At 41.5% G+C, this 19,684-nt stretch overlaps 1 protein-coding gene across 1 annotated transcript; it reads left to right on the forward strand.

Annotated features, from left to right (window-relative positions):
* The first annotated feature begins 992 nt into the window (after positions 1 to 992).
* On the forward strand, positions 993 to 6,940 carry APOBEC1 (apolipoprotein B mRNA editing enzyme catalytic subunit 1). The gene is made up of 5 exons (XM_020901017.2): positions 993 to 1,038; positions 2,601 to 2,628; positions 4,676 to 5,073; positions 5,829 to 5,947; positions 6,591 to 6,940. The coding sequence occupies exons 1-5, from the start codon at positions 1,023 to 1,025 to the stop codon at positions 6,738 to 6,740; spliced, it is 711 nt and encodes a 236-aa protein (XP_020756676.1). The 5' UTR covers positions 993 to 1,022; the 3' UTR covers positions 6,741 to 6,940.
* Positions 6,941 to 19,684: the final 12,744 nt, after the last annotated feature.

The raw sequence follows: 19,684 nt of genomic DNA on the forward strand, positions 1-19,684 counted from the left end.
GTGTTTGCTCAAACCCAGAGGAGCTGAACTGAGAGTTCAGGCAACAGGAGGCAATGGTAATAGGGAGTATAGGAGTCATTTCTTCAAGGCAGATAAGGAAGCGGAAGTGGACAGGGCCATACACTTAATCTTAGCTTCATGAAGCAAGAGAAATCACCTGAAACTTGTACACTATAATAATTCCCTGACTCAGAGACCAAAGTTCTTTTGATTTTGCATCTATAATGCCCCACCCCTTTCCAAGAGAATCTGAGGTGAAGAGCAAAATAAGAGGAAGTTAGAAATTAATGAATTTAATTATTGAACAGAAGTGCAAGGCCTCACTGTTTCACCAGGTAACAGTGAAAACCTCAGGTCACAGAACCAGGCCAATTCGCTCTTTCCTTTCTTCTTCCTCTCTTCTCTCCAATAAACAGCAATGTGCCAGTCTTGTTTTAACTTTAAAGGGAGATATCCCTACATCCATTCGCAGTGAATTAGGCTACAAGATTAATTATCTGCATCATAAGCTTTCTTATCAACCCCCACCAACTGCCCTCTTCATCTGCTACCTGTCTGTACAGTCTGTTGTTGTTGTTTAGTCACTAAGTTGTGTCCAACTCTTTGTGACCCCATGGACTGCAGCACACCAGGCTTTCCTGTCCTTCACCATCTCCCAGAGTTTGTCCATTGAGTTGGTGATGCTATCTAACCATCTCATCCTCTGCCACCCCTTCTCCTTTTGCCTTCAATCTTTCCCAGCATCAGAGTCTTTTCCAATGAGTTGGCTCTTCGCATCAGGTGGCCAAAGTATTGGAGCTTCAGCTTTAGCATCAGTCAGAGTTGGTTTCTTTTAGGATTGACTACTTTGATTTCTGTACGGTCTAGATACCTAGTATCTGCCTGAGACTCAGGAATGAGTCATCCTCTGATCAAACAGGTGGCAGTGGTCACACCTGCAGAAACTATGTTGGGGCAGGTTGCTGGGCAGCAGCAATTAGCACTATATAACTCCAGAGGAAAAAGTCCAGAGACAGAGCACCATGGCTTCTGACAGAGGTAAATGGTCGGGGGGGCCTGAAATCTCCATATTCTTGAAAAGCTCCAAAACTCTGTGTGTGCTTGCTTATATGTGTGTGCATATGTGTCTGCTTCATGCTTGTATTCATAAGCATTTTCATACTTTCCTATTTATTAATATTTTCATATTATTCTTAAACAGGAGTTCTTCTTATTGGTGGTGTTGTGATTATTAATAACACCTGTTCATACTGTAAATTATTTTAATCAGATGATACTAAAGCAATGCTTGTTTCACCATAATAAAAAAGTTAAAAAATACAACTACTAGATGAAAATTTAAGATAGCAGCTGAAGTTCTAGCACCAGGGCATGTTAATAGATTATTTAAGGTTCTGTTACTTAGTGTTAGAAAAATTCGTGGGGAAGGAAGAATATCAGGTTGTGGAAGGAAATGATTTTCAGATGAGGTGGGTTTTGAACTTGGTCTTGAAAGGGCAGAATTTTGGTTGGCAAAGAGGAGGAGATTCCTGTTTGACTGACACCAGGAGTTTAAAGGAATTTTCTGAAGATTGTGTGTGGAATGTAATGAATGAATTGATCAGGCTACAGAAGAGTTTTTGGAAGCAATCAGCAATGTGATTAGAAAGTAAATTTGCTTCTTTTTTTTAATTGGACTATAGTTGCTTTACAATGTTGTATTAGTTTCAGGTATACAGCAAAGTGAATCAGTTATATATATATACATGTACGCACTCCTTTTAGATTTTTTTCCCATATAGGTCATTATAGAGCATTGAGTAGAGCTCCCTGTGCTATATATTGTAGGTCCTTATTATATATTTTATATATAGTAATGTGTATATGTCAGTTCCAATCTCCCAATTTATCCCTCTCCCCACCCCCAAAAACAAATTTGAAGACATATTGTTGAGAGTCTTGAATGCCCAGCTAAGAAAATTGAGGTTGATATTTTATTTTAGATTTCTTTTCTTTTCCATTAATGGTTTTTGATAGTTTACTGTGTATTTTTCTTTTAATAAGACAAAGTATTTGGAGAATTTGTGAATAGCATGTGTGCGTGTTCAGTTGTGTCTGACTTTGCAAGCCCCATGGACTGTAGCCCACCAGGCTCTTCTGTCCATGGGATTTCTCAGGCAAGAATACTGGAGTGGGTTGCATTTCCTCCTCCAGGGGATCTTCCTGACCTGGGGATCAAACCCAAGTCTCCTGTCTCCTACATCAGCAGGCGGATTCTTTACCACTGAGCCACCTGGGAGGCCCTGTGAATAATATGTCTAAAACAGTGCTTTAGACGCATTTACTTGGCACTTGATGCCTTTTTGTGTGTGTTGGCTTTTGCTTTTGACCACATTGGGCAGTATGCCAGATCTTAGGTTTGAAAGCAGAGATTGCACCCCTGCCCCTGCAGTGCAAGTAGGGAGTGTTAACCACTGGTCCACCAGGGAAATCCTGAGAGAGAATCTTCCAACTGCATTTTCTGATATGATTTGTGGGTTTAGAAAAATAGAGCCTTTATTCTTAGTGGTTCGATTTGCACATATGGGTGTTGCTTGATGTGATCATCTCTTGGTCAACAGGTCCTCCAGCGGGAGATCCCACATTGAGGTAAGAATTCTACTATCGTAGTGCACATTTAACTCAACCCAGAATAAATGAGCATGTAGGAGTGGGAGGACTACAATTTCCTTATTGTTCCCTTCCTCTTTTCTGATGCTTCTATTCTTTGTTTTTGCAACTCCACTCCTTATGCTTATTATTTCTTCCTTTGTCTTCCCTCCTATGCCTTTGGGTTTCAGTTGAAAAAACCTATCTTCCAGTTTTCTTTTGTTATTCTCTTACTATTGTTTTTCTCTCTTTAAATCACAAGTTTTCATAGAAATTAGTGAAAAGTTCAGCAAACTGGTTTGTCACTTGCATCTTCCTATTTTAAACCCTATGCCCATTTTCTAGACCTTTTTTTTTTTTTAATTTTACCATGCCACATGGTTTGGGAGATCTTAGTTTCCCAATCAAGGATTGAACCCAGGTCCCCCAGCAATGGAAGAGCGGAGTCCTAACCACTGGACTGCCAGGCAATTCCCTAGACCTATTTAAAAATTGCATTTATTTTTAATTGATTGATGATTGCTTTACAATATTGGTTTGATTTCTGCCATATGTCAACATGAATTAGCCATAGGTGTACATGTGTCTTTTCCCTCCTGACCCTCTCTCCCGCCTCCCACCCCATCCCACTCCTCTAGGTTGTTAAAGTGCTCTGGTTTGAGTTCCCTGAGTCACAGCAAATTCCCACTGGTTATCTATTTTACTTATGATAGTATATACGCTTCCATGCTACTCTCTCCATTCATCTCACCCTCTCCTTCCTCCCCGCTGCCCTCATCTGTAAGTCTAGAACAGAGAGATTTGTCAGGGAACATATTATCTCTTGATGGGTGGGAGGGTTGCTCTATAAAATAAATTAAGTGATCCTTTAGGAATGAGTGGAGAATGTGAGAATGTAATAAACTTATGACTCAACCATATTGCAGAGTCCTTGGCATAATTCTGAGTTTTCCCTGGGTCATAACTTTGACCCACAGAGAGTGTTAGGTCTAAAGATGCCCTCACCCAGGTTGGATGCATGAGACAAGTGCTCGGGGCTGGTGCACTGGGATGACCCAGAGGGATGGGATGGGGAGGGAGGTGGGAGGGGGGTTCAGGATGGGGAACACATGTAAATCCATGGCTGATTCATGTCAATGTATGGCAAAAACCACTACAATATTGTAAAGTAATTAGCCTCCAACTAATAAAAATAACTGGGGGAAAAAAAAAATAAAGATGCCCTCGAGAGAAATTTGAATTTCTTTCTTATGAGGAATTAGTATACATATAATTGAATGTGGAAGAATCCTGAGGCTAAATTACTTTCTTTGCAGAGTTGGTAATAGACTTCTGTTGGCAATTTGAGGACTCCACACCTGAAAAAGAAAAAAAATCTATTCCATTGAGGAATAATGACTATTGAGTGAGACAGGTCACCTCTACGTCTGAGACAGAAAGTTCAGAGGGACTTCCCTGGCAGTCCAGTGGTTAGGACTCAGAGCTTTCACTGCCGAGGGCCCAGGTTTAATCCCTAGCTGTGGGAACTAAGATTCTTCAAGGTGTGAGGCCAAAATAAATAAGATTAGAATATAGTAAGAAAACTTTAAAAGAGAAAGAAAGACATATTTACCCCTGAATTCGAGACTACCAAGCAGTGGTATAGAGAGTGGTAACCCAATAACATGAGTTGGAAGAAAATCTCTTCCCTGTTTGTGAGAGAAACTGATAATCCAAACAGACCTCCCCAGATAACTTTGAGATATAGAATAGAAAAAAAATTCCTGAGATGTCATGTTTTAGGTTTGCTTGATAGAAAAGGAGAAGAAATTATTTCTGTTGTTCAGTTGCTAAGTCAGGTCGGACTCTTTGCGACCCCATGGACTGACAGCACGCCAGGCTTCCCTGTCCTTCACTATCTCCCAGAGTTTGCTCAGATTCATGTCCATTGAGTCGGTGATGCTATCTAACCATCTCATCCTCTGCCACCCTCTTCTCCTTTTGCCTTCCCTCAAATGATGACATGACGACATGGGGTGGGTGGGTGGGGGTGCTTTTTATATTTCAGGAGAAGAATTGAACCCTGGGAATTTGAATTCTCCTTTGACCCCAGAAAATTCTGTAAAGAGGCCTGTCTGCTCTACGAAATCCAGTGGGGCAACAGCCGGGACGTCTGGCGACACTCGGGCAAAAACACCACCAAGCATGTTGAACGCAATTTTATAGAAAAAATTGCTTCAGAAAGATATTTTTGCCCATCCATCAGCTGCTCCATCTTCTGGTACTTGTCCTGGAGTCCCTGCTGGGAATGCTCCAAGGCCATTAGAGAATTTTTGAATCAGCATCCTAATGTGACCCTAGTTATTTACGTAGCACGGCTTTACCAGCACATGGATCCGCAAAACCGGCAAGGACTCAAAGACCTGTTTCACAGCGGTGTGACTATCCAGGTCATGAGAGCCCCAGGTGAAAACAACAAACCAAGAATCTTAGGTGTTTATGAGAGGTTGTGGTGGTGGTGGTATGTTTCTAGGCCAGGAGACTGGATTATCCCAGACTGGAAGTCTCCGAAGTGAAAGCCCAAAATAGAGTAAAAGCCCACTTTTGAATTTCATAGCAAAGAAAGCATCAAAGAGATGGCTTTTTCCTCGCTCCTGTCTTATTTACTTTATTAATTAATTAAATTATTTTTGGCTGTGCTGGGTCTTCATCACAGTGTGGGCTTTTCTCTACTTGCGGTGTTCTGCCTTCTCATTGTGGAGGCTTCTCTTGTTGCTGAGTGAGGTCTCTAGGGTGCTCAGGCTTCAGTAGTTGTGGCTCCTGGGCTCTAGAGCGCAGACTCAACAGTTGTGGCTTTCGGATCAGGGATTGAACCATATCTCCTGCATTGGCAAGTGGATTCTTTACCACTGAGCCACCAGCAAAGCCCCCCTCTACCATCTTAAAATGAATTGCTGAGCTCCTTTTGGGAAATTTCCCTGGTGGCTCAAATGGTAAAGAATCTGTCTGCAAAGCAGGAGACCCAGGTTCTATCCCTGAGTCAGGAAGATCCCCTGGAGAAGGGACTGGGCACCCACTCCAGTTCCTTTTAGGGATGCTGGAAGAGTCTAGTCCTTCTCCAGCAGGAAATAGGCCAGAGGGATTTAGACATGGTATATTTTTAAGTTGGATTCAACTTTCTGTTGTATGTGTTGCATGAACCAAGATTTGTGTTTCCTTAGAGTATGATCACTGCTGGAGGAATTTTGTCAACTACCCCTGTGGGAAAGAAGCTCACTGGCCAAGATACCCACCTCTGTGTATAAACTTGTATGCACTGGAACTCTACTGCATCATTTCAGTAAGTTACTGCAATGGACAGATTCTGATGCAAAAAGGAGCATCTTTCTTCAAAGTTCTCTCCTGATTTTAATATGTGCTCTTCTCACCATCACTTTGCCATTTATATTGTGATTTAGTTATTGACTTATCTTTTAAAATGTGAGAGCAAGATAATCTCTTTGTGGCAAATAAGAGGGAAAAAGGAATGGATAAACTGATCTAAGATATAGGTGATGGTCAACTCTTTTGTGATCCCATGGACTGTAGCCCGCCATGCTCCTCTGTCCATGGGATTTCCCAAGCAAGAATACTGGAGTTGGTTGCCATTTCCTTCTCCAGAAGATCTTCCCAACCCAGGAATCAAACCTGCATTCCCTGCTTGGCAAGCGGATTTTTTACCACTGAGCCACCGGGAAACCTCAAGATATAGGTGGGCTCCATAATTAGATTTAATCATCATCATCATTGTTGTTATAAAACATACTGGTTACACTGAATTGCAGATATCTTTATTTTCCTTTTTGATGTGTGTCATCTTACTGAAGGAATGTAGGTGACCCATTTGTATTCTCTCGAAAGTAGTTCAGTGTTTTTCCAAATGATATTTTAAAATGTTCCTGGCATTAAGATAACTATTATTCTAACCTATTTTTTTATTTCAGGGTCTCCCTCCGTGCTTACAGATTTCAAGAAGATATCAGAATCAGCTCATAGAGTTCAGACTGATTCTTCAAAATTGTCATTACCAAATGATTCCACCCTATATCCTTTTAGCGACGGGGATGATACAACTTCCTGTGACTTGGAGATGAATAGAATGAATTCTTGTGTACATACTGTTTCATGAATAGGCACTGATGACCCACTAAAGAGTAAGCACCATTAGAATTGAGATGTTTTTAGATATTTTTGTATATTTCTGTACACTAACAGCAAATCATCTGGAAAAGAATTAAAGGGAACAATTCCATTTACAATAAACATCAAAAACAATAAAATACTTAGGAATTAATTTAACCAAGGATGTGAAATAATTTAACCAAGGATGTGAAAGATCTGTACGTGGAAATCTGTAAGACATTGATGAAACAGATTGAAGAAGACACAAATAAATGGAAAGATATCCCATGGTCATGGATTGGAAGAGTTAACATTGTTAAGAAACATCTCTACTACACAAAGCCATCTATAAATTCAATGCAATCCCTATCAAGATTCCAAAGACATTTTTACAGAAATTTTTAAAAAATCCTAAATTTTGTATGGAACAACAAAAGGGCCTGAGGGCCAAAGCAATCCTTATATACGTGAAGGAAATGAAATCACTTCCATGTTCCTTGTGGCGTTGTTTACAATAGCTAAGACACAAAAGTAGTCTAAGTATACACCAGCAGATGAGTGGATAAAGAAGATGTGGTATATTGTGGTATGTATATACACAGTGGAATGTTACATAGCCATGAAAAAGATGAAATCCTGCCCTTTGCAGCAACATAGATGAAACTTGAAGGCATTTTGCTATTTACAATAAGTCAAACAAAAACAGCTACTGTATGATCTCACTAACGTGTGGACTCTAGAAAAACTGAACTCATAGAAAGAGAGCAGGTTAGTGGTTACCAGGGGCAGAAGTGAAAGTTGTTAGAAAGTTGTTACAAATTTTCAGTGTTTTTTTTTTCTTCTGAGCCTAGTGGCTTGTGGGATCTAAGTTCCCTGACATGGGATGGAACCCAAGCCTTCGGCCGTGAAAGCACAGAGTTCTAACCACCAGGGAATTCCTGGGCAAACCTTCAGTTTTGAGACTAATAAATTCTGGGAAGGTAAGGTATAGCATGATTATAGTTTATACTGTATTATGTACCTGAAATTTTCTTTCTTTTTTTTTTTTCTGAAATTTTCTAAGAGTAGATCTTAAAAGTTCTTATTGCACACAAAGAAGTGTAACTATGTGAAGTGATGGATGAATAAACTTAGTTAATTTGGTAATCATTTTGCAACATATATCAAGTCATTACATCGTACACCTTAAATTTATGCAATGTTATGTATCAATTATGTTCAATAATACAGAGGGTAAGATTTTTAAAAACAGAATATAGAAGTTCTCTTTAGAAAAAAATATTTTATTTTTGCTTATTTATTTATTTGGATGTGCCGAGTCTTCTTTGCAGCATGTGAGATGTTTGGTTGTGGCATGTGAACTTTGAGTCGTGACATATGAAATCTAGTTCCCTGACCAGGGACAGAACCTGGGCCCCCTCCTTTGGAAGCGTGGAGTCTGCACCACTAGACCATCAGGGAAGTCCCTATAGAGATGTTCACAAGCAGCAGTATCACAGATAGTATTATCTACTGCTGTATCACAAATTACCCCACTACTTTGCAGGCTTAAAATAACAGTGAGTATTTATGATGTCACCATTTCTCTGGGTCAGTTATTCAGGAGTCACTTGTGTGTTGGTGGCTCAGGATATCTCATGAGGTTGCAGCCAAGCTGTTAGCTTGCAGTCGTCTGTAGACATGACTGAGGCCACAGAATGTGCTTCCCAGGGGGCACACACGTGGCTGCAAGTGGGCACCTGTGGGTGGTGGGAGGTCTCAGCTTCTCACCGTGTAGGTCTCTCCATGGGCTTCCCTGGTGGCTCTGTGGTAAAGAACCCACCTGCCAGTGCAGGAGATGCAGATTTGATCCCTGGGTCAGGAAGATCCCTTGGAAAAGGAAATGGCAACCCACTCCAATATTCTTGCCTGGAGAACCCCATGGACAGGGGAGCCTGCCAGGCTACAGTCCATGGGGTTTCAAAGGAGTCGGACAGGACTTAGCAACTAAACAACAGCAGGTATCTCCACGGCACTACTTAAATGTCCTCGTGACATGGTGGCTGGCTTCCTACAGAGCAAGTGGCCTAAGATGGTCAAAAGTGGAAATTGCCGAGGCTTGGAGTCATATAGTATTTCTTCTGCAGTGTTCTTGGATCACACTGGCTAGCCATGATTCAGTGGTGGAGGGGGTGGGGCATACCAGGACCTGAATCCCAGGAAATGAGACTCAAGAGAGGCCATCTTGAATTTGACATGTAGGGACTTCGGCTGTGACCTTAAGCTAGATAATGACATGGAGCCAATTTCTCAGAAGATGCTAAAGGGAAACAAAGGACGATCTAGCATCTGCACATTCTTGCTGTTGTTTAGTCGCTAAGTCATAGAAAGGGGTTATTTCTCACTCACTTTGCAGTCTAATGTCTCTTGGGTAAATGTTTCTCCCTGCAGTAACTCAGGGGCCTCGATTCCTTCCATCTGGTGACTGCACCGTCTCCTATGGCCTTGGAGTCCTCTGTTGAGTCCTCTACATCAACTGGCTCACAGGAGGTGGGGGGCCAGGGGGAGCACACAGCGAAGGAAAGCATTATGCTGTGTGAAAGGTCTTTTTCAGAATCAAGGACTGGAGATGGCAAATGTCACTTCTGACCTTTGCAAAGGTCACTCAGCAAAGATCAGACCTGTGGCCCAACCTAACTCTAAGGATGGCTAAGAGACAAGTCCAGCCATGTGCCAAGGAAGAAGAGGAAGAGGTGAACACATGATGTGCTTGCATAACAAGCATGCTAGGAAACAGAAACCTTTTGCAGTTGGCCAGGGTTAGACAGGCAACACCATGGCAGAAATGAAACTAAAGAGAAATGTGCTCTTCTTTTTTTTTTTTTTCTCCCAAAGAATGCAGGGTGTACCAATAAGCAGTAAGCAACATAGGATCACTTTCCATAATAGAGTCAGACTCATTCAGTCATTTGCTTGGCTTGCCTTCCTGAGTTGGCATGGGGATAAGGCTGTCTCTTTTGGGGGCATAGATCGGGTGGCATCCGATCAGATGTCTGTTTGAAGACTGTTGATGCATTTTTAAAAACTGCCATGAAAAACAGCATTTATTCATTCTTATAAAAATGGGATATTAGGGGGAAAAAAAACTCTCAAAGATACAATAGAGGCAGTTTCTCACATGAACTGATCTATTTCCTTTTATTATACAGTAAGAATAGTACAGATCATTAATTTTTAGAAAGACTCATTTGTTTTGGTTCTCTGGAGGCTGAGAGCCAAGATTTTTCACTTTTCTGGCTTTTACTTTTTTTTTGGCCTTGCTGCTCAGTTTGTGGGATCTTAGTTCTCCAACCAGGGATTGAATCCGTGTACCCTGCAGTGGAAGAGTGGAAGTTCAGAGGCCTAACTGCTGGACTGCCAGCCAATTCCCAAGTCAAATTTTATTTATTACATCTGTTGCTTTGTCTCATATATTGAACATATTCCTCCAAGCTCCTCATGCCAGTCCCTTAGCTCCTGTCACTTTATTCTCCATTTAAATATTTTTACTAATTTGACTATTAAATTTATGATCTGGAAAAAAATTAATAAATAAATTTATGATCTGGGAAGTCATAAAAATGTGAATGATAAGCATCCTAAGAACTATGTCATAAAGTTATGGAATAATATGGGAAGGACCTAAAATTTGAAATAAAGAAATAACATTAAATAATTACTGTATTTATGATTACTTATTTTTAGAAGGCATGCCTATGATTACCATTCTAGAAGAAGGATAAATCTCTCTTGACCCTTGACTAATCTCTGAGGTAGATATAAATTTTGTCAATCTCCAAACTTCCCTTTTTATTTAACTTTTTATTTGTATTTAGTTCAGTTCAGTCGCTTAGTCATGTCCGACTCTTTATAACCCCATGGACTGCAGCACGCCAGGCTTCCCTATCCATCACCAGCTCCCAGAGCCTGCTCAAACTCATGTCCATCAAGTTGATGATGCCATCCAACCGTCTCATGCTCTGTATTATTCGTATTAGGGTATAGCAGATTAACAATGTTGTGATAATTTCAGGTGAATAGCAAAGGGACTCAGCCATACATATTCATGTATCCATTCTCCCCTAAACTCCCCACCCATCCAGGCTTCACATAACATTGAACAGGGTTCCCAGTTGCTATCCAGTAGGTCCTTGTTGGTTATCCATTTTATATCTAGCAGCGTGTACAGGGAACCATAAGTTTGTTCTCTAAGTCTGCGAGTCTCTTTCTGTTTTGTAAGTTCATTTCTATCATTTCTTTTTAGATTCCACATATAAGGGATATGATATTTCTCCTTCTCTGACTTGAAACTTCTCTCTTGCCAGAATATTTCTGATGCTTTTTCTTTCTGTTTTTCTGAGCATTCTCACATCCATGACTCTCATCAAAAAATTATCTCTGTATAATACCATTCCACAGTTCATTTTTGTGTTTTAATATTAATGTTAAGCAATTTTTTTTTTTTTTGACTGGGCTGGGTCTTCGTTGTGGCGCAGGATTTAGTTGTGCTGCGGCCTGTGGGATCTTAGTACCCTAACCAGGGACTGAACCCATGTCCCTGCATTGAAAGACAGATTCTTAACTACTGGATCACCAGGGAGGTCCTCATCTCACAGTTCTGCTTCATACTGAATCTACTTAATTTGCCTCATCTACCTTTATATCACCAGTGCCTAGATGAGTGACTGAGAGGACCTATCTACAGCAGTAACTTAATTATAAAAAAATAAATTATTTGTAATTATTAGAGGCTATTGAGAGAGTACAAAGAACATTGTTTTTGTCAGAAAACCAAAAATGTTCGTAGCTCTATCACTTAAACACTGTAACTTCGAATGCATATATTAACTTATCTGAGCCTTAAATTTACTCACCTATAACATCTGAATTGGGATGGGGTGGGAGGTGGGAAGGAGGCATGAGAGGGAGGGGAAATATGTATACCTGTGGCTGATCCATGTTGCTGTACGGCAGAAACCAACATAAGACTATAATTATCTTTTAATTAAAAATAAATAAATTTTTTAAAAAATTTACAGTAGTAGTGTTAGTCACTCAGTAGTATCTGATTCTTTGCGACCCCATGGACTGCAGCCTGCTGGGCTCCTCTGTCCATGGGATTCTCTGGGCAAGAATACTGGAGTGGGTTGCTATTCCCTTCTCCAGAGGATCTTCCCAACCCAGGGATCGAGCCCTCCTCTCCTGCACTGCAGATTCTTTACCATTTGAGCTATAGGGAAGTCCCTCCAAAATAATCTATAATAAAAACCTAAAAAAGGAAGAATAAAAAATCTGGATGATGATGGCTTAAGGAAACTGAAAACTGAAGCCAGAAATGTCTGTTTCTCTTGATTGTATTAGTTACTTTTTGGTGTATAAAAAATCACCTAGCCCCAAACCCTAGTGGCTTATTCAAAACACATTTATTATCTCACAGTTTCTGTGTCAGGAATTTGACAGTGGCTTAGCACAGTGGTTCTTGCCCTGAGTGTTTCATGTGATTTCAGTCACATGAGGGGCTTCAGAGAGGCTCTGCTCACCTAAAGGCTGGACTGGGGCTGAAGGACCTGCTTCCAAGATGGCACCCTCACGTGGCTGTTGGCTGGAGGCCTCAGTTCCTTGCCATGTTGGACTTTTCATGGGTTATCTTTGTGTCATCATAACGTGGTAGCAGATTGCAGTATGGATATCAGATGTTTGCTTAAACATTCATGAAACTTCTCTAAAAGAATATACTCAGGCTTTAAAAAAAATTCAGTTTCCTGTTGGAGAGCAAGTGGGTGGCTAGAGAAAGTGCAGACATAACACTGACTAATCTTTGGTTTCTTTGAGCTTCCTTTTCCTCTGCTTGTCCCTTAAATGATGGTATTCTCTAGGTCATATCTGTGGGCTTTTTCCTGAATTCATTTTATATATATATAATCTTTATAAAGATATAAAATTATATGTATAATTTTTAAAAAGAATTCTAATCTGTACCTCTATATTCCACTATCATCTTTTTGTTGACATCTTCTAAATCTACTTCTTTAGTTAGGCCTCTCTCCTAAGATAATTCCCAGCAAAACATCTGCACTCATATAGGCATAAAAAAATCAAACTCTATTTTTGAAAAGTAAATATTCTTTATTCTGTAAAATAACTCCACTATCTACTTGGTCACTCAAAGCAAAAACCTGAACCTAGAAGTGGTTGTACTGAGTGAAGTAAGCCAGCCAGAGAAGGACAAATATTGTATATCCCTTATATGTGGAATCTAAAAAAAAAATGGTGCAAATGAACTTATTTACAAAACAGAAATAGAGTGTTAGAGATGTAGAAAACAATCTTATGGTTACCAGAGAGGAAATGAGGGGAGGGATAAATTGGGAGATTGGGATTGACATATACACACTGCTATATATAAAATAGATAACTAATAAGGACCTACTATATAGCACAGGGAACTCTAGTCAATACTCTGTAATGACCTATATAGGAAAAGAATCTAAAAAAGAGTGGATATATGTGTATGTATAACTGATTCACTGTGCTGTATGGCTGAAAGTAACACAACACTGTAAATAAATTATATGCCAATAATAATTTCAAAACATATAATGTTAAGAAAAAAAAAAGAGATGTCTAGAAATTTCTTCTCACCCTGACTTCCCTCCACTGCAGAATGGTCAAGATAGGCAGTAGGCTAAGGTGGTAGAAAGAAATTTGTGTAAGCAAGAGTAACTAAGATGTAAAACTAGGGATGACTGGACATGGAGGTTGCAAAAGAAGGAGGTGTCCTATTGTGCAACTGAAATTTTAGTGCAATCATAGTGTTGTTCACTGACATAAAGCACATGATGAGTATTGTTTGATATATCATTAAATAAATACTTTTTGGCCCTCAGCATGCTGGATCTTAGCTCCCTAATCAGGGATGAAACCTTCGCCTCCTGCCATGGAAGTGAGAAGTCCAAACTACGGGACCACCAGGAAACTCCCCAAAAGTACTTTCTAAGCCTACAATTGCTAAGTTGCATTCTTTGGTGACTAGACTCTCTTAAAGATTCATTATGGACATTCATTTTTAAAACACACATTGGGAACCTTTCAGAGATTCTGTGCAGAATTTCCCAGCTTCTTAAGAAGCAAACTTTAAAAAGACACATATTTGAAACTCATGTAAAAATAGAGTTCCATGAAACACACTTTGAGAAATGGAGAACATCTGTAAGGAAACTGAAAAACCTAGGAAGGAAACCCACTTCTGCGGAAATGTTACAGATTTGGAATATTAACAAAACTGCAAATGTTTGACAGGTGGCAGGTCTCTCATAGGTGCAAAAATTCTGCCCAAGCAAACTTTCAAAAATCAGGTGAAGCTAGACGAGGCTGAATCAGTAAATCCTTACTCATTGTCCACGTTTTATGGCAATCAGGAAACTAGCCAACCATTTGAGTGGCTGGGATAAAGTCTGTTTAATAGATAAAGTGGGTTAGGCGCCAAGTCAGGTCTGACTCTTTGCTATCCCATGGACTATAGACCACCAGGCTCCTCTGTCCATGGGATTTCCCAGGCAAGAATACTGGAGTGGGTTGCCATTTCCTTCTCAGGGGATCTTCCCAACCCAGGGATTGAACCTGCATCTCCTGCATTGGCAGGTGGATTCTTTACCACTGAGCCACCAGGGAAGTCAATAGATACAGATTCTCATTCTAACTATTCTCCCTCTAGTTATGACAGTTATCCTGGTTATCAACAGATTAGGGAAACTTTAAGGTAATTTCAGCACTCAGAAAAGTAAAGTCCTACTAAATGCAATGAAGTGCATGGTGACTTGAGATAAAGGGAAAATTGGGATTACAATTGTCCTACAGTATAGAAAAATATATATAATTACTGATGCCGAAAGCTCAGTCTCTGTACACAGATGATGAATCAAATATCAGATGCAGAGTTTTGGGTGAAGCAGGAAAGGATTGCTTGGGACTTCCCTGGTGGTCCAGTGGTTAGGACTCTGACCTTCTAATGCAGGGGGTGCAGGTTCGACCTCTGGTCAGGGAAATAAGGTCTCCTGTGACTGCCTCGTGGTGCAGTTAAAAAAAAAAAAGTGACCTTTTTTACTTTGTCAGACAAAGGTGGGGACACAGCAGGCTCCTACCTTTAAAAACTGTGTGTCCCAACTTGGAGAGGTTATTGAGAAATTTTGTAACAATACTTCCCAAGGGTGGGGTTGCTGACAAGATTAGAGTTTGTGTTGGATCTCAGGTGGTCTCCTAATCTTAATGAGCTTCTCCTTCCCTTTAGTCTTGCCCAGGGTGGTTTCTTGGCTGCTCCTCCCTTGATTAGCAACTTGTTAGAATCTGCCCTTTGGAACTCAGGCAAGGTCATGGAGGTTGGAGTCTTGCCTACCAGAGATGAGGGAACCAACAAAAGAAGCCCCGTACCTGACAGTCTTACAGAGTCCCACTTAGTTTCATTACCCAGCGCAATAAATAAAGTCTTGAGTTTATAGATTTCCATGAGTTCCCTGGTGGCTCAGTAAAGAATCTGCCTGCAATAAGGGAGACCTGGGTTTGATCTCTGGGTCAGGAAGATCCCCTGGAGGAGTAAATGGCAATCCACTCCAATATTCTTGCCAGGAAAATCCCTTGGACAGAGGAGCCTGGTGGGCTACATTCCAGGGGTCACAAAGAGTCAGACACGACTGAGCAGGCATGCATGCACTTGTGGTGGAGCACAGCCTCCTGGTTATGGCGGGCTTCAGTAGCTGTGGCCCCCAGGCTCTAGAGATCAGGTCAGTGGTTGTGGTGCAGACAAGCTTAGCTGCTCCAGGTCATGTGGGATCTCCCCAGATCAGGGATAGAACCCATGTCTCCTGCAGTGACAGGAGAATTCTTTACCACTGAGCTACCAAGGAAGCCACAACCCATGCTTTTAAAATTCTTGAAGATAAAATGTTTCTCAGCTGACGTCTACAGTCAGCCAAGCTATCTAATATCAGTGGGAATAAAGACATTTTTGACATGCAAAGTATCCAAAAAAGTGATTTTCTATGCTCTCTCAGGAAGCCACCAGAGCATTTGCTACATCAAAATGAGGGACTAAACCATAAAAGGAGAATGCTTGGAATTCAGAATACAAGTAATTCAACACAGAAGAGAAAGGGAAAAAAATTCACAGGATGATAGTGAAGGGAGAGCCCAGGGCAACAGAAAGTAATGATCTAATTTGGAGGAGATGGGTTAAAAGATCCAGAAGAAGGTATCCAGGAGAATGTATCCAAGAAAAAAAATTCCAATTTTCTTACGTCCTTGCCAACACTGGATAATGAAAAAACATACTCATGTGTATCTTCCCTTTATTCTCAACCTGCTTTCCTATTTTGACACTAGAGGTGTAGGTTTTTGACACATCAAGTAACTCTCTAATTCTCGGTACTCACTACCAGGTATTCCACAAATCTAATTCAGTTCTGATTCTATCTCATGTCAGAGCCCATTGGTTAAGGGCTCAGTCTCTTGAGACTGCCCCCACTTTAGAAGTCAATTGAAAGTCCAGGTTGGGCTTCCCTGCTGGTCCAGTGGTTAAGAATCCGCTTGTCAATGTAGTTCGATCCCTGGTCGGAGAAGATCCCACATGCCTCGGGGCAACTAAGCCTGTGCACCACAACTACTGAAGCTGGAGCCCCTAGAACCTGTGCTCCCCAACAAGAGAAACCATCGCAATGAGAAGCCTGAGCACTGCAAGAAAGAGCAGCCCCTGCTCAATGCAACTAGAAAAAGCCCAAGCACCGCAATGAAGATCCAGTCAAAAATAAATAAATCTTAAAGAAAAAGAAGAAGTCCAGATTGTTACCTCTGCTTCTTATAAACTGAGTATAACTGAGATTCCCTTGATCGACTCTTGGGGTTCCATTAATTTGCTGGAGTAGCAATTCACAGTATCCAGGAAGCCAATTGACTTACTAGATAACCGGCTTATTAACTAAGGGCATTAAAGGAGACAAATGAACAGCCTGATGAAGAGATACACAGGGTGAGAACTGGAAAGGTCCTCAACTCAGAGGCTTCTGTTCCAGTGGAGTTTGGGGTGTGCCCACCCTCCTGGGATATGGTTACTTTCTGGCTCACCAGTATGAAAGCTCTTGGAAACCCCTCTTCTTGAATTTTTATGAAGGCATCATTACATAGGCAGGATTGACTAAATCATGGTCCATAATGATTGAATTAAATTCTCTCCAGCTTCTTTCCCTCAAGGTCAGGGGCTGAACTGAAAGTTCCAGGCTTGTAGCCACATGGTTGATATTCCCGGAAGCAAGACTTCAGCTTTAAATGACCTAGGGGGATTCCAAAAGTCACATGACTGAGCGACTTCACTTCACTTTATTTTATTTTGGCCGCTCTGAGTTTTTGTCGCTGTTCAGGCTTTTCTCTAGTTTTGGTGAGCGGGGAGTAATCTTCATTGCAGTGTCCCGGCTTCTCACTGCGTTGGCTTCTCTTGTTGTGGAGCACAGTAATTGTGTAATTGTGTAGGACAGGCTTAGTTGCTCGGCAGCATGTAGAATATTCTCAGACCAGGGATCGAACTCATGAACTCCTGAGTTGGCAGGCAAACTCTTAACCACTGTACCACCAGGGAAGTCCTTATTTCTAATTCTTTACTTTGCAATTTTCAGCATTTTTTATGTGGTTGTTCATTGACTGTCTTCTGGGAATTGTGTTTTGTTGCTGGGGAGGAAGAAATTTCCCTGTATTCTTCTAGCTTCTTCAGGCTGGTCAAAGAATTACACTGACATGGGACAGATAACGGGAGGAAATAAAAAGTTCAGTAACGTGAACATGGGAGTGTTAGTCACTAGGTCATGTCCGACTCTTTGTGACCCCATGGACTGTGGCCCACCAGGCTCCTCTGTCCTTGGAATTCTCCAAGCAAGAATACTGGAGTGGGTAGCCATTCCCTTCTCCAGGGAATCTTTCTGACCCAGGATCAAATCAGGGTCTCAAGCATTGCAGGCAGATTCGTTACCGTCTCAGTCACCAGGGACCCCCATAGTCACAGGACAGACCCAGGGAGATGGAGTAACTCACCCAAGTGGCTGAAGCCCTAACTTTAAATACCATCTTTGGTTAAACACAAAAGAGGCTGGAAGTAGTGATTTGGGACCTCAAAGGGGAGGAAGGCAATTCACATGGAAATGGAAACTGAATGGTAAACAGATGTTTTTCCGGGCTGTGCATAGACAAGGGAACACCAAGTGTGTTCTCATCTCTAGGACCTGCCCAGTCTCCCCCACATCCTCAGCCCTTCCTTGCAGATATTTCTGGTGATAGCTCTATTCTGGGAATAGAAGCTATGTACAAAAAAAAAAAAAAAAAAGAAGCTATGTACATTTCTTAAGGCAGTTAGAGGAAAGGTCAAAGTTTTTCTTGAGTCTTTTGGGCTTTGATTGCAGCTTGAACTAATCCACATGCCAAAGAGACATTTAGGACATGCTCTTCCACAATCCTTTGCCCCACACCTCCCATCCTTTTTTTCCTATTGGTTTGTCTTCACTCCTCTATTAATTTATGAGGAAGTTTTGCAGATTTCTGTTTCCTGGGAGGCTCAGACAGTAAAGAATCTGCCTGCAGTGAGGGAGACTCAGGTTCCATCTCTGGGTCACTAAGATCCCCTGGAGAAAGGAATGGCAACCCACCCCTGTATTCTTGCCTGGAGAAATTCATGCACAGAGGAGCCTGGTGGGCTACAGTCCTTGGAATCACAGAGTCGGACATGACTGAGACTAGCACTCTGTATTTTAGAGAAAACATCTGTATCACGCATTTGTGATTTTTCCCAGTCTCTTGACTTTTTTGAAACTGAGCTGGACCATGTGGGGCCTTCCTAGGTACAAAAACCCCTCTATGTCCCCCTGTTTCTTGTTTGTTAGAAAAAGGATTTAGTCTCCGAGCTCTCCCCTGACTTTCAAAGACTAGATTTCAACAGTTACTAATTAGGAAGCTGAGAGAGTGCAGAAACTAAGGAAAAGCAGTCAAGAAGCAATAGTGCCTTCCCAGGTGACTTAGTGGTAAAGAATCCGCTTGCAACGCAGAAGACACTGGAGACTAAGGTTCGATCCCTGAGTCGGGAAGATGCCTTAGAGCAGGAAATGGCAACCCACTCCAGTATTCTTGCCTGAAAAACCCCATGCAGAGAGGAGCCTGGTGGGCTACAGTCCATGCAGTCGCAAAGAGTCAGACTCGACTGAGGGACTAAACAACAAAGGGCCTTCATTCTTCTTCAAGGGATTTGCCTGCTCAATTGCTTAGCTGCATCCGACTGTGACCCCATAGCCTGCCAGTTCCTCTGTCCATGGGAATTTTCAGGCAAGAATACTGGAGTGGGTTGCCATTTCCTCCGCCAGGTGATCATCCCAATTCAGGGATCTAACCTGCATCTCCTATGTGTGTGTGTGTGTGTGTGTGTGTGTGTGTGTGTAGAATTAATGCCTGTGTGTGTGTGTGTGTGTGTGTGTGTGTGTGTGTGGTGTGTGTGTATATAACAATCCAATGCATATCTTTGAATTGCTCTGTAGAAAATAGGACTCCAGCCCAGGTGAAGGATGCTGAACACAAACATGTGGTCCCTAGACGGGTTGGAACCAGAAGGTTGATGCTTAGATTTCTGAAGCACCACCCTGTTACTTCATCACCAACCAATCAGAAAAAAAGTCATGCCCTCTGCAGCCCTCACCCCAAATGGTGCCTTTAAAAACTCTTCCCTGAAAGCCATTGGGGAATTCTGGTCTTTGGGATTGAGCCGCCCCATCTCCTCCCTCCATAATCTGCAATAAACGCTGTCCTTTCCCCTCACACAACCTGGAGACAGTAAATCGACTTTGCTGCCGGACCAGCGAGCGGATCCAAGTTCGATTTG

This window comes from Odocoileus virginianus, unplaced genomic scaffold, assembly GCF_023699985.2.
Source record: "Odocoileus virginianus isolate 20LAN1187 ecotype Illinois unplaced genomic scaffold, Ovbor_1.2 Unplaced_Contig_11, whole genome shotgun sequence".
Lineage (NCBI taxonomy): Eukaryota > Metazoa > Chordata > Mammalia > Artiodactyla > Cervidae > Odocoileus > Odocoileus virginianus.

Bases quoted from the DNA above. Each gene is read 5' to 3' on its own strand.
- APOBEC1 (XM_020901017.2), top strand. The intron at 5,074-5,828 runs GTGAAAACAACA...GTGTTTCCTTAG, and splicing joins CCAGGTCATGAGAGCCCCAG to AGTATGATCACTGCTGGAGG. The intron at 5,948-6,590 runs GTAAGTTACTGC...TTTTTATTTCAG, and splicing joins AACTCTACTGCATCATTTCA to GGTCTCCCTCCGTGCTTACA.